Genomic DNA, 15,296 nt, shown 5'->3' on the forward strand with positions numbered 1-15,296 from the left:
GCTGCAAACCCGTTTGCAAGGGTATCAGGTCATAGATAGCGTAGGATGCATGAAACCCAGTACAGGATGACTCACTTTGGTTCTTAAAATAGGCCTTAGCTATATGATTTCACCTCCTGTTCACCCTGAAAGCTTGCACAGCTAGGATGGTAGTTTACATTCCAGACAGTCTCTCTATTACAGCACTCAGTCTACGGGACTGCAAGTTGGCCTTCATCCATGTGCGCAGAAAGTTCCTCATGAGCATGGGAAGCATTTCACTTATAAACGATAAGGCCAATGTGCCCTTTGGATCCCGCCTGGTGTCTGAAAATCACATGCACACAGGCATGGAGAAATAACAACACAAAAGTAGGTGCTTACTCCATAAAACATTAATATTTTAATGAAAAATCTTATCATGTTTCTATCCAAATACACTCAAAACTAGTTTTTCTTCCCTCTCAATTTTGACTTATTAATGGGACCAGTCTGGAGATTTTTTTTGTTTTTGAACTTTTTTTTTAAAGATTAAACAACCAGGCTAGCAAAAAAGGTACCCAATACATATTCTTCTTATATCAAACAAGCTAATATTTCAGTACAAGGTAACTATACAGAATATATACATCACACAGAGAATCACAAAAGCGAACACTACAAGGCTCAGAACAGATTTTGAAAAAACCATGATATTCACATTGATTACAAGAACTCTAAAAATGATTGTAACAGTGAAACGGCACTTTAGTTTACAAAAAGTCACAAAAATATATATATAGCCACCAAGAACTATGGGTTCCTGAAAAATACTAATAGCCAGATATAGTATATAAAATGCAAAGTGTATTTCAACATTAAAAATAAAACCAAACCCAAAAAACATTTTTTTTCTCCATTAAGTTCAATAAACATGCCAAGTAGCCTAGCTGTGGTCGGCACGGACGAGAAAAGCTGTATGAGATGGGCAGCTGGTGACTGAAGACTGGCACAGTTAGAAAGGGGAGGGAGTCACACACACAGTGGCTGGGGAGCCCCTTGAGAGTTCAGTTCACATTCCCAGATCCATCTTTACTCCCATCCCCTTTAAGGATTCTACAAAGGCCCAGAGACAAGACAGCACTGCAAAAGTGGGGCCTGGAAGCACTCTCCAGCTTCCGTTGGGGGGTGGGGTGGAAGTCAGAATAAAGCTGTCAGCATGCGGGCAGCCGAAACCAAACCAAACCAAACTGCACCACCCTTCTGAGGTCTCTCTAACCCCGTCCAGAAAGGAGGTCACAAGAGTGCTGCTGGAGAGCATCATCGAGGTGGCCAGGCCCCTGGGAGAGATTCACGAGACCCGCTGAAGTACTCTTGATACCACACAGAGAAATTAAAATAAAAACAACAACACACCACAGAGCTTTAAAACCAGTTATCTTGCATTTAAAAATATTTGCATCATTTCTTTTTAAAATTACCAGCTTTTATTCTATGATGAGCTCTAGTATTTATTTATTTCTAATATTACTCCGCTTCCCAGCCAAATGTGACCCCCGAAAGCCTTGAATGGCAGAGTTTACCCCTGAATCCAAGCAGGAAACACTTGTTCCTAAAGAAACTTAGGGCAATGACTGTTAACGTTTTTGTTTGTTCTGTTTGTTTCTGGGATAAGAAAAGCAAGCCTTTATTTTCTGCAGAAAGGCAACTAAGGAGCAAAAATTGCCTCTGTTATAGTGATCCTCATCCAAACCATTCCTGGTGCACTGTGCTCTGCAGACTTTTAAGAAAAAGGCAGAGGAACAGGATCTAACCCTCTGCCATCTTCTACCTTAAGGCTGGTGAAGAAAAATTAGTAACAATCCCTCCCCCCCAAAAATCTGACCAAAGCCACTATTTTAAAATTTGCAAATGCATTGTTAAAAAAATACAGTTTTAATCTCTTTTGGGAACTGGGGCCTAGGGACTTTCATTTTATAAAATATAATATATATATATTCATATATTTTGCTACACTGGCACTGGTTGCTTAAAAACAACACTCTTTCACATTTACACTTTTCAGACTAAGGATAAGTGCCAAAACTAGAACTAAGGACACAGATACCATGTTCTGTGTTAGAATGGGGAGCAAAAAAATTGGTCAGTCTGAGAAGAGGCTGAACGGTCTTCCAAAAGATGCATAAAAGGCAAAATGAGCCCTAAGCTGGTGACAAGAGGTTTGCTATATGAAACTGACATTCCATGTTGCGCTTTGGGGGAACATGGTTTCATTTCCCACGTACACATACCCTCTTCATAGGTGTTTGTTGGTATCACCTGTTGGCACATTGAAACCAGCCTCACTAGTGTGCAACTTCTGAGAGATGAGGAAAATGTCAGGTGTAGATCCTAACTCCCACCTGTGCCCTTTCCAAATTCTGTATGATAACAGACACTTTTCCTATAAATCTCTCTCACACACAAATCATGGAAAGGCTGTACAGTATATCCAGATTCTTTGAGTGCTACATCAAATGTGTAGGTCTCACTGAACGACTGCTAGAATAACTTAGGATGGTTAACTGTAAATCCCAACACTACAAAAGCATCACCAAAGAAACTCAATTTTATTATCTTGGGTTGGAAACATCATTGAGCTCCCCCAGTGCAATTCTTATGATGGTGCCTTGGAAAAGATGGAAAAGACGCAGGCTCAGTGGGATTTAAAACAGGGATGGGCAAAGGTTATGAAGCCTTAAGAAGGGTTGTACATCCAGCTGGTGGCTTTTAGATTAGTTCACTGAAGCTCTTTGAAATAGAAGACTGTGGAAGCAACCTGGGGTTATTCTCTTTGAGAGCCCAGGTTGGGATGGGTAGATGAAGACCAGTCACTCTTGGGTAAAGAGACTGATGCTGCAGGAGGAAGGAGGAAATTATTTCTCCACAGCACTGGCCAAACTTTCAAGAAGCCTATAAATACCCCATGGGGCTGACTGTTTGCAACCCCCGATATAAAATATGCTATGCATATAGCTTATTTAAACTAGGCACACTTTAATTGGAAGTAAAGTTTAATTTAAATAAGTGGGGTTATGTTTTCAAGTTAAACATGGGTAAGACCCCAAATTCACCTACGCGATTGCATTTTAAATGCTTCTAACAGACATCTGACTCAGCAAGTTAACATTTCCAAATGTCAAGGTACAAAAACAAGGACTCTTTTTCACAGATAGGTAGCTCAAAGGAGAGGGGGGTATTCCTTCACCAGGAAACATTTATGTATTACAAAAATGTTTCTTTCTGTGGAAGAGAGAACTTTCAACTGATCCTTTACTGGGCTGGGATTTAAAAATACTGAATAAATACAACAAGGTATGGGTTTTTTGTACTGTGACACAACACAGTAGCCCGTAATTCACATAAACAGTAACTATGCTCAATTTTACTTATGAAAGAATAAACTTGAGGTTGAACACACTTTTTATGAATATCTTCATTTAGTGTTTTCCTTAGTACTACTTCTGATATGAAGTTTCACATCTCCTAAATGTAGATCACCTGCTCTACATTTGCACATATCAAATGTGCAATTTGCACTTGCAAATTATGACTCATAACTGACCTTATAGAGATAAGATGTACTGTGTAGGCAGACCCCCCCTCCATCCTCTGGAAAAGAGGTTAAACAACTGCAAAGCACACCTGCTGGATGGTCTGCCAGGTAATGAATTTGCATGCAACCGATGTGCTTCCTGCATCATTTAGACTCGTTGCCTTAATATGATTTGTGACAAGACAAAACAAAACATTTACCTATTGGAATTTGCTACTTCAAGTCAGTTTCATCCTGCATTTACGGGATAAAATAAATGGACAGTCTAATGCATCCAGAGGAATAATTAAAACTGCGGTACAAACGATTCTCTTTTGCTGATTTTTGTTATATGATGGAACTGTCGTACTTCATACAGGTTCAACCTGAGAAGAGGGACAGAGCCTCATCTTCTGCTGAAAATAGTGGAAGTGTGATTTTTTTATTCTATTTGAAAATCATGGGAAGAAAAACCTAAATCTATTTAACAGAACACTCGTACAAAGAGATGCCTCCTTAGTTTTTTGTATTAGTAGAACATCAAATTTCTTCAAAACTATGATTTCCAACTATTGCTGCATAAAGTATCAGCCCTGCTAATTAACCTCTGCAGTGACTCAATTATTTTTTTCCCTATCAGCCCCCCACTTTAAAAAAATTGTTCTTAGTTTGGTGATAATGTGAAATTCATTTCATTGGTACCTCCCTCAGATAAATTTCACTTAAAAAAACATTTGGTGAATTGTGAAGCTTCGATGTGTCAGGATACTCAAAACCAAACAAACGAAAAAGACAGTTTAAAAAATGTAGTCCAAATTAAATTTCCAAGCCTTACCAACGACAGAAGATGTTGGCAAAAAACCCAAAAACTGCCGGCCTGAAAATGCCCTATCATGTGTTTACAACCTTTTATAAACTTTGCAGGGAGAAATGAAATGGCAAGTCTTTCTGATTATTGCTTGCTGGATCTGTGTATGTAGCCAGAGTAATGGCTTTTATGAAACCAGCTTGGCAAGGGTATAAAAATGTTTTAAAACAGGAAGATTTTATCATTGCTAATAGGCCTTCTGTAAACAACCCCTGTTGGGTTAGAAACTTGGCCTCTAAAAGAAAATAAATTGCTTGCATTATCTAAAACCAGTATAATAAAACCTAAGTGCATACATAGATGTGTAACTGCAAAAGAGTACATCAATGCACAAAAGCTCTTTTGCCTTTTGTAAACTCTCTCCTTGTCATGTATTCATACTACTCCATGATGTAAATGCAACTAGGACTTCTTGACTACAGAGTTTTTTATGTACCACTTCGGAGAATGAAATCCAGATAAGGCCATCTGCATGAACAGTTTCTAAAAAGGAGTGGCATGTCAGAGGTGAGCATACCTAGGCATGTTCCCCTTTGCTTTGCCAAAGCCAATCAATCATCCGCTTCTAAAAACAGAGGTCTTGTAAGCTTTAGAAACAGTATAGTAAGCATGCCTTAAAGAAAAGCACAGACCGAAATTATTCCTTCTAAACAATACATGAAGGTCTACCAACGCAGGCAATTTTTTCTCTTCCATACTTTTGTGTGTGTGTGTGTGTGTGTGTGTGTGTACTCAAAACTCATCATTTTAAGCACCATTAATTTTTCTTCCTGCACCAGAAATCCTGCAAAAATGGGGTGAGCGAAGCAATCCATTAACAATTAGGTCTAAACTGCAGAATGAGAAACCACAAATGTAGTTTGAGTGTGCTTAGCTTTCCTTTAGAAGTGCATGTGATGTTCTGATAGAACCTTACTGTGCATTTCAGTCTTAAAATGTTTCCACAGAAGTGCGCGTTTGGCTGTGAAGAATAGTGTAATATCTTTTGCAGTTTATGGTTTTAACAGCATAGCTTACAAAATTAAAAAGGGGTACATTCTCGCCCCCTCCTTTTCTGAAAATTAAATTAAAATGTACAAGACCAAACACAGGCACTTTCCAAAAAGACAAAAATGAAACCAAACTGCAGACTTATTCAATAGTGATAGACGAGAGCCCTGGTTTCGGAGGGTCATCCCGGCTCACGTCGGCACTTGCAGTCGTCTTTGGCTGCTCTGGCATGTCTTCTTCCTTTTCTGCCAACCCACCCAGAGGCCCCAAGGGGAAAGTGCTTTCACAATTCTGAGTTGATGAAACCTGTGAAATGACAGGCATTTGGACAGAGGAGCTGCTTTCAAATCCATGCTCTCCTAGCTCATACTGGCCAAGGGTCTCTTCCTGTTCTTGGTTTAAGTAGTCCGGTACTAGGAAATCACTAGAAGGGAGGTCAAAGGTTAAGAGAGACAGTTACTTGTTAGTGAAACATTCAACATGCTTCTGCTAGCTACAGCATGTCGTAAGGCAACAATAAAGCTAACTTCACAGCATGGCCTCAGGAAAAGCTGCCATTAAGAACTAAATCTCTATTATGGCTCTCATATGCCTTTCAAAGGTGCTGTGTGACACCTGTGTTATATAACATGCTAGGTCACTCCTTTAGAACAGCTTGTCTCGTGACTCTAGCATGGTTATTGTCTTCATGCTACCACAAAGCTTTCTTTTCAAATGTCTGTGCTAGCATGGAGAATTCCAACATGCAGCAATCCCACAAGCTTTCTGCATGTAAGCTGAAACTTGTGAACTGCCCCCAAATTGCAGTGATATCATACAAAACTACAGCAGAAGGTCTATTTTGTATTCCACTCCCCACTCCCTGGTGGTAATTTCATTATCTGGGCATAGGTTCAAACCTGGCCACCCATAAAGACATATGAAAAACACACAGTACAATCAAAGTGCAATCATGACCCAAAAAGATGGGGAAAGATTTAGTGTTTGTCTGCTTTGAAAAAAGAGGAATCAGTAAGGAAGCAGACCTAAATAAAAGAATATAGAAAACAAAACAAGTATCATGCCCATGAATCGTATTCACCCCACCCTTGCCCCTGGCAGAGATAGCCCCATACTAAGCTAGCTGCTCTGGGGCCAATGGCCATGAGTTGAGGATGATGGGAGTTGTAAACCATAACATCTGGAGGGCACCACACTAGCTGCCTCTACTCTGGGGGAAGCTGCAACATGGGGAAAAGGCGGTTGTGGAGAATTTTGCCAAGGAAAAAGCCATGGTGGGCATGAAACCCTCAGTTCTCAACCTGATTGTTTCACTCTCCCATGACACTGGGTGGTCTTGTATTGCAAAGTCAGGGGTTATCGACACTTAATTTTCCTCCGCTTTTTCCAGGCATGATTTAAAGCTCCATGTATGAGCACCCTATTTTTACTCTGGAGTTTTCCCATGAAAACTCGCTTTTCATAGTGTTGAAAATCTGCAGAACACATGAACTGACGTTTGCTCCGATTCAGCTTTAAAGAGCAGGTTTTCATGGGGAAAGCTCGGGGCAAACAAAACAAAACATTAAAGCACAGGCTTCTGCCTGAAAACAGTAGGGCAAAAGGTAAGTGTGGATAAACCTTAATGGGTGAAACCCAATGAAAAATATTTTTGTTGGACTAGGATTTCAAAATTTAAAAATAATATTCAGAGGTTTGGGCAATTCAATTTTTTTGAAGTGGGAGTGGGAAACTTAAAGAGACACTGAAATGTATCTGCTACCCAAGAAAACTAATCATAAAAAGGTCTGAGAAAACAAATGTTAAACAAAAATACATACCAGCATTTTGATCTGTGACAAAATCAAAAACCAAAATGGCATACATAAAAAAAAAAGTTTTGAAACTAAAGGTTCCTTAAGTTTACTGTTTTGTGGTCAATTACAAATTAGAGAAAACTGATATTAGAAGTAAATAATAAAGGGTTGTTACAAACATTTTTGTGTGGTAGGCTTTAAAGGGTGCCCTACCAAGTACAAGCCAGTCAGTATAAAGCCGTATCAATTCAATTATTTTCAATGGGAGATTTATTTAAGTATTTGCTAAACATCTGGCGTAATCAACTTTGGTTGGTGCCCTTCCTTTCTGAAACTGGGAGGGCTATCCATTTCACGTCAGCTGAAATTAATTCCCTGTCAAAAAGTAGTATTGAAACATAACTAGACATTGCAAACCAGATCAGCCACATAAAGGGTAATTTGTTTCATTTGGATGCAGCCGTTAAAGAAGTTATGAAAACAAAGGCAAGAAGATGGGAATATCCTATTCAACACTGCTAACATCCTCATGGATACTCCTGGTCAGTAAACCGAGGGGACTATTAATATGAGGCAGTCTAAAGGCAACATGCTGCCCTGATTATGTGATATATAGAATATATACAGTTTTTTACAACCCCAAAAGCAGAATAGAGATTATTGGTGACAAGGATGCAGTAGCCCACTGGATTGCAATAAACTGGCAACCCGGTGGGAAAAGATACTACAGGCTGCCCCAAACACAGGAAGAGATGGTTCAGGAATAAAAAAAAGGCATGTTTCCCTGATAGGTTTTTTGCGGTGCACCTCACCTGCTCTGGAAGTAGTTTGCTAGCTCTGACGCTTCATGGTTCAGACTCCTCAGATGAACGATTAAATTTCCAGAGTTGGTGAACATGGCGCCACATGTTTTGCACTCGTAAATCCGAGGCTTGCGGATAATGTGCCGGGAAACCCGCATGTGGTGTTTATATTCCCCGAAGGAAGTGAAAGTGGCACTACATATCTGGCACCGGAAACAGCGTTTACCTTCGTGCTTCAGGCGATGCATCTTTAGCGAATAAGCCCGGGTGAACTTTTTCCCACAACGGTCACACTGAAATGGTTTAATGCCTGTGGGAAGACAGAGAAGAAGGAAATTGACTCTCCCCAACTTAAGCCAATGAGGGGCAAACTCCATTCTTCACAGACTGTAAGGGCAGAAGCTTCTACCTATTAACACGGAAACTGCTTTCTGAAGCTTTTAAGAGCTGCCAAAGGCTGAAAGTAACAGCAGTGGTTTTTCAAAAAGCTGGGAATATGAATCTTTCAATTAGATATCAATCAGCTGCAGGATAGATAACTTAAATCTGATGTAGTGTTGGAGCAATAATGCCTGGATCACATGCTTGGTAATTTTGTTATGCTTGCAAGAATGCTTTTGGTCGGCCACAGTGCAACATTCTTTGCACTCTTCTCCTCATGGTAGACAGATGTTAAGACTAAGCAGTCTTTCCTCTCTGCTCTTGATTATACAGGTTGACTGAAAATGCACTCCTAAGTTGCAATCCTATGCACACCAGCTAGGAGCAAGTCCTACTGAACTCCATGTGTGGTATGTGCAGAGGGAACAAGTTCCGATCACTTCTTCCCTCTGCATATCTCCTAAACCTGTTCCCTGAACCCCCTAGAGTAGATTTAAGGGGCACAGGAGGACATGGGAGATGTCCTGTTGCATAAGCAGACCTTGTTCTGCGCACTCAACAACTTAATTGAACCCCATGCAGTGGAACTTCTGAGTTGACATGCAGAGGATTGTGTTGTTCAGTTTTATTGCTTTACACAGCTCCAAACCCTTATGAAAGCATCTCTGTGCATCATTTTAATTTATTTTTCCTAGGAAGGCTTTGAACTCCTAGCTATAAGGCTCCAATGTGGAAGAACAATAGCCTAGCTATTGTTATTTATTATTAATATTATTAATATTTTTAAGGCCCAGCACCAGCAAGGATATGGCTGCTGAGTGAAAAAATATGTTGCATGCTCTTTAAGTCACATGGGGGTTGCGATCAAACAATGCATTTCAGAAGCACAATGTGGAAGGTCCTTACCTGAGTGGATGAGCATGTGCTGTTTTAAGTTCTGAATACGGGTGAATCGAACACCACAGGTGGGACACTGAAAAGGTCTATCAGGGCCATTTGGGCTGGGTCTCTCTGTGCTACTGGTTGAAGGAGCAATATAGAGCTGGTAAGGATACTGGACATTCTCCAATCTGAAGAGGCAAGCAATCACTCTTTTAGAGGGAGATCAAGGAGAAAAATGTGAAATACCTAAACGCAAATATGAATGTATATAAAAACAACAACAAAACCTCAACAACAAATTCAGTAGCAAAACTGAAGTTCATTCTGCTAAACAGTATTGAATCCCTCAATCTCCTAAAAGACTGTTTTGGTTGCAGTGGAATTCTTATGGAAACTGATGAACAGCATGCTGGTAGTCAATGCATGAAAATGAATAATTTGCATTAAAATACTGTCACAGTGAATTTACAACTGAATCATTCCTAAAGTAAGCCTTTCAGAAAACTGGTTACATTTGTGATGGGCTAGTAAAATCAAGAGTGAGGCTGCAGTGTCTGGACCAAAAACCAGGCTTAAATTCCACCTCTCATCTGAATTGCTCGGGTGGCCTTGTACAAGTCACAACAGCAGTGACTTACCTCACCATGCTGTTAAAATTATTTATGAATTTGTACCCACTGATTTTATATAGAATCAATGCAGTACAAAATAAATAAAAACACAAAATAAAATAAACTACCAAATAAAACCAAAAGCAGACGATTATACAATAAGAGACTGATAGTTCTGAGACTGCACACTCCTTCCCCATACCCCAGCTCAAGGTTTTCCTGCCAGCCTCAACCAAGGTTGAAGATTGGCTTAAGAACTGTTGATACAATGAAAATGGTATTTAGTGAATGCAATTGGTTATGACTTTGGTATTCAATCACCTTTCCTCCATGGTGTAACAAGGGAGTTAGGTTAGGCTGAAAATAGGTGACTGATCCAAGGTTACCCAGCAAGCTTTCTGACTAAAAGAAATTTGACCTTCCGGGTCCAAAACTACTACCACACTGGCTGTTTTATTCTGGAAGGCTTTTGGAAACTTTTTTTTCCTTAAAGGAAAGGATTTTAACAGTGCTGTGCTGTTTTTATTATCTTTATTTTAATAAATTTGTTATTTTAATATGGCTTTAATTCTATTATAGTTTAATAACTTTTTAACAATTATCTTTTATATGTTTTTAGCTTTTTGTATTTTATCTGTGTTGTTTTAAATTCTGTAAGCTGCCTTATGTCCCAGTCTGGAGAAGAGGCAGGATACAAATAGTAATAATAATAATACAATAAATAATAACAATGCCCCTCCGCTCTTCTTTAGTTAAAATCTCAACCTCAGAACCATTTCAGCACATAATCAAGCACTAACATTTACAGCCTTTCTAAATCATGTGATCCATTAGATATGAACTGTATCTTACTCTGCACAGAAATTGCATACATGTGTGCAGTCTCACAGCATCCTAGGCCCTGCAGAACACTTCTCACACTGTGTGTGTACGTACCGGTCATCATCATCTGCATGAACGTTACCACCAGAGGTACTCTGGAGTGTTGGCAATCCCTCAGTGACCCCTTCATCTATTGAACCTAGGCAGTTAAAGAAACAACACACATTAATCTTCAGTTTAATGGAAGCATGTATGCACCAAGATATATAATCAGCTCCGTAAGAACTTTACTACTTCGATTACACATTTCAAAAGCCAATGATCGCAAGGATGGCTTAATAAATAGTTCAATAATAAGAATGTGTGTCTCAAAATAACTGACTAAAATCACAATCTGTTTGATTTAGGGCCCATGGGTCTGGGAACTACCTAACCACGTTCTGTTATTTTTATTTGCCCTAGGTACTGATATGGTTGGACTTGTATTAAGCTTTCTATCTTGCTTTTATTTTGGACCTACTTGTAGAGAGAGAGTAAGTTAAAAGTATTTTTCTGAAAAAAAAATACTTTTTATTTAGCTGTAAATTAATCTATCAACTCAGATTTAAGTAGAAAATACCTTGAGAGGGATATCAAACTGACATGTTAAATGGTGCAATGCATGCAGAAAGAGGCAGAGACCAAGTGCCCAACTAAAAAGTAGCCTCTGAAGTTCACATCTTTTTCTCACAAGCTCCCTCTTCTGTGGCCCCCCAAACATGATTTGTTGTGTGCACAATACGCTCCCAAGCAACCTAAACACAATGACCTGTTTTCTATGCAGTAAGTTTAGAACACTACTATGCACAAATGCAAATACTTGTTTTACTCAGTCTACATTTAATTCTTTGTATCTCCCAAATCATAATTGTAGCATATCATAAATATTCAAAACAGAAAAAAGGAACAGCTATTTTATTAAATCGTATTAGAGATTATGTAATTTAATGTTCTTTTACGGAAAACACTTCTTGGAGAACATCACTGTTGACAGCAAGTGTGGCTTTGGAAAGATGATGCTTAGACATTGATTACTGAGTTTGATAAATTGTGTATGCCTACTTTTCTTCGCCAGACCTTGTCCACCATTCTTAAAGCGTCAGTTCCTGGCTGGCTCATTATTAATCTGAGGCTGTGATCCTAAAAATACCAGGAAGGCCCATCAAACTCTGTGGGGATTATTTCTTAGTCAGCACTTAAGTCTACAAAGCCATTTAAATGGTACAAGATCTCTAAGTGAAGATCTATTGTTAAATTATGCTAAGAATTGTGACTTAAGAAAATAAAAACAATGGCTTTGTACATTCATATACTTAGCATAGTTTTAACCACTTATTCAGACTGTGATTATATAAAACAGCAGATTCATAGAGCAAGCTCTAGGCTGAAGGCATAAACAAATAAAAATAATATAAATGTTAATTACACAGTGGTATCTCAGGTCATGTTACCTTCGGGTAACGTAATTTAGAGTTACGAACGCGGCAAACCCAGAAGTTTATACTTTTGGGTTTTGCCCCGTGCACATGTGCAGTAGCACACTATTGTGCCGTGCGCATGTGCAGAAGTGGTGCCTCTGGACTTTTCAGGGTAAGTACGGACCCCCGGGACGAATCAAGTTCGTATCCGGAGGGTCCACTGTACAGTATGTACTTTATATATTGAAAATGTCTGCATGTATGTAGACATTTGCTTGATTTTTAAATCCATTTATTAAACAAAATCGAAACTATTAGGCAGCACAGATTATCTCTGTAGTCAACTTCACAATTATAAATGAAAAATCTGGCAGATGCTGCTAATGGCCGCCTTCCAGCTCTAATCACATGCAAATAAAATAAACATATGCAGTAAGTTGCACAATAATGTGGATGGGGATTACCTTTCAAATACACAATAAAATGTTCATGCCATCCGAAACGATACAGGGCAGATAAGACTGTATCTTCACTTTGATACATAGCAGAATTATGTCTACAATTCTCAATCCAGTGAGGGATATGTCTGTGTTAAGTCTGATTATGCACCCGGATCTACTTAAATGGATCAGGAAACGAGGTCCCCAATATTGTTTCCTTCTCCTTTTCTCTGAACTCTGCAAAATCTTTCCTCATATTGCCTTCCTTCCTATAAACCAGCTATGAAAAATACACACAGTTCAGCTGGGTTTCTAAATGTCTGCCTCAAACCTCAATATAAAGGCAAATCCCCAACCTTTAGCCTTCCTTTGCTATCTCAATACTATTAATTAAGCTTATGGCCAAGGCAAAGTTGGCTAGGGTGGCCTATGTTTTGTTTTGCATTAAACCAATGATCGTTCCCATTCTGTAACACTGTATCGGCTGTGTTTAAAGCTTCAAGGCCATTATACTCACTGCCAGTTATTTTGTATAAATATTCTAATCTTAATAAATTGAGTGCCTCTTGCTCTTTCCCCAAGGCAGGCAAGATAATATTGACATCTATTGGTTTCTGCTAATTCCCCCCAAATAAGCAAAGCAATATTGGTATTTACAGAACAACTGTGGCGTGCAGTAGTCTCCAGTAAAGATGTAAGATACAGATTTATATGAATGTTCCTGCAAATGCTGGTCAGGAAGGTGTGATGGAAAAGTTTGATTTTGCTGGGCAGTGTTTTCTTTTTCTTTTTTCCCTGCCAGCAAATGGTTAATGAACGGCAGCTTCCGACTGGCTGGGGTTCCAGGAGAGGGAGTTGAAAAGGTTTTGGAGAAACAGGTTGGAGGTTGGGAGACAGGTAGGGAGAGGAGAGTGAGTTGGTTCTGGGTAGAAACATCCACTCTGAGGAATATATCAAAAGCTAGAGAAAGGAGTCTCTGCACTTAGTGTGAAGGACATTGTGTGGTGTCCTGTAAGAGTAATAGGCCAGGAATTAACTGGGAGGCTGAGGCTGAGCCAGGAGAAGTAAAAGCTGGAAAAATACAGTTTACTTAGGTCTCACTTAGGTCAGGAGGGGAGAGATTCTTCTACAAAAAGAGAAGACTCCCAAACCAGTTAAGAGGGGTGTAGTGATCCCTTTGGGTCTGTTACTTGGAGTACCTCAGGAGTAGGGTTGTCAAAGGGGTGTGTAACTGATAGGAAGTACAGTGGTACCTCGGGTTGCATACGCTTCAGGTTACAGACTCCGCTAACCCAGAAATAGGTTAAGCTTCAGGTTAAGAACTTTGCTTCAGGATGAGAACAGAAATTGTGCTCTGGCGGTGCGGCGGCAGCTGGAGGCCCCATTAGCTAAAGTGGTGCTTCAGGCTAAGAACAGTTTCAGGTTAAGTACGGACCTCCGGAACGAATTAAGTATTTAACCCAAGGTACCACTGTACCACCTTGTTTAAGAACCAAAGTATTAAGCGGCAACAGCTGTGTAACAACTGAGAAAGAACTGAAGTGAAATAACATTACAATCTGAAGTATCTTATGTTTTACCCACTTTGTGTCATAAACTTCCTTTGTTAAATAAAATCTTTCTTATTTATTTGATCAAATCCTGCCTGAGACTCCAAATTATTAAGTTTTCCCTCATACAGGTCCCCCACAAGATAATCTGGGGTGGTTTGTAGGAATTCATGGAATTGATGTTCTGTGAGGTGGGTGCACTATATTTAAGTGAGGGCGGGCCCAACGGCGCCAGGGGAAAAAGTGCCGTTGCACCGTCACAGAAGGCATCTAGTTACTTCTGTGCCAAGCATACAATAATATCACAGCCAAAAAAGGAAATGATCGTACGTTTAAACTTTTAGTTTAGTGACACAGTGCTACTCTAAAATTGTGTTTTTAAAAGATATCTTACTGAAAATATTTGACAAATTTAATTTCTGTATGCCCCCTACCCCTGGTAAACCACAGTGCATGATGTGGATTATGGATCAATAAATAGATTAATCAGAGAAGTATCAGAGACATGTTGTCAGGGTTACTTCCAGATCCTAGCTCACAGAGGATCACGCTAGCCAGCGATCGTTAAATAAAAGTCTTTATTGAGTTACAGTCTCCATTCTTGAGCTGCTGCGTGCAACCCTACGTCTTATGCTTAGATCGGCGAAGCTCCGTCTGAGTCTCCGCCCCTTGCGCACCAACTTAATATCCTAGCCCTGCTCCACCTTTTCCGCCTGACAGTTCTCCTCTGGGTCCCTCTGCCCCCCTGGGTCTCTTCCTTCCGGGATTCTTCTGACGCTGACCCCCCTGACTCTCCTGTCTCCTTGCGCCGGGCTTTAGGACCTGGCTCCCTTTCCGGGCTGCCTACTGCGCCACCTTCCTGTGCATTTGAACTTGGCGCGCGCGCCCAACCTTCCACTTTCCGTCTAACCGTCACTTCGCTCCCCGATGAAGGTGTGGCTACTCCTGACTCGTGCCCTCCCTCCTGTTGCGAGCTGCCAGCGCTTGATCCCTGGCGCTCTTCCTCTTTCCTACTCTCTGGCGGTGACGCTGGTCCCGATCTCCAACTGCTCCCCTCTGAGTCCCCTCTGGCTCTATCTTCCTGGGGTGTCCCCCTAGTCTCCCCCCTTGCCCTGGCCACTGGTGCTCCTTTTTGTGAATCTTCTGATTCACTGGAAAGACTCG

General features: G+C 40.2%; 1 protein-coding gene across 3 annotated transcripts in view; it reads right to left on the reverse strand.

Annotated features, from left to right (window-relative positions):
• Window positions 1-359: 359 nt before the first annotated feature.
• The window catches only part of ZBTB44 (zinc finger and BTB domain containing 44), a 31,267-nt gene continuing 16,330 nt past the window's right edge, over window positions 360-15,296 (reverse strand). For 2 of the 3 annotated variants that reach the window (XM_082201151.1, XM_082201152.1), the window contains exons 3-6: window positions 10,800-10,884; window positions 9,277-9,440; window positions 7,999-8,299; window positions 360-5,814 (exon numbers count right to left, since the gene is read on the reverse strand). In XM_082201151.1, coding sequence (XP_082057277.1) covers window positions 5,532-5,814; window positions 7,999-8,299; window positions 9,277-9,440; window positions 10,800-10,884 — 833 coding nt within the window. In that variant the 3' untranslated portion in view covers window positions 360-5,531. The remainder of the gene's footprint in view (window positions 5,815-7,998; window positions 8,300-9,276; window positions 9,441-10,799; window positions 10,885-15,296) is intronic. The other variant, XM_082201153.1, reaches the window with a different exon arrangement.

This window comes from Podarcis vaucheri (genome assembly GCF_965113315.1).
Source record: "Podarcis vaucheri genome assembly, chromosome: 15".
NCBI classification, from domain to species: Eukaryota; Metazoa; Chordata; class Lepidosauria; order Squamata; family Lacertidae; genus Podarcis; species Podarcis vaucheri.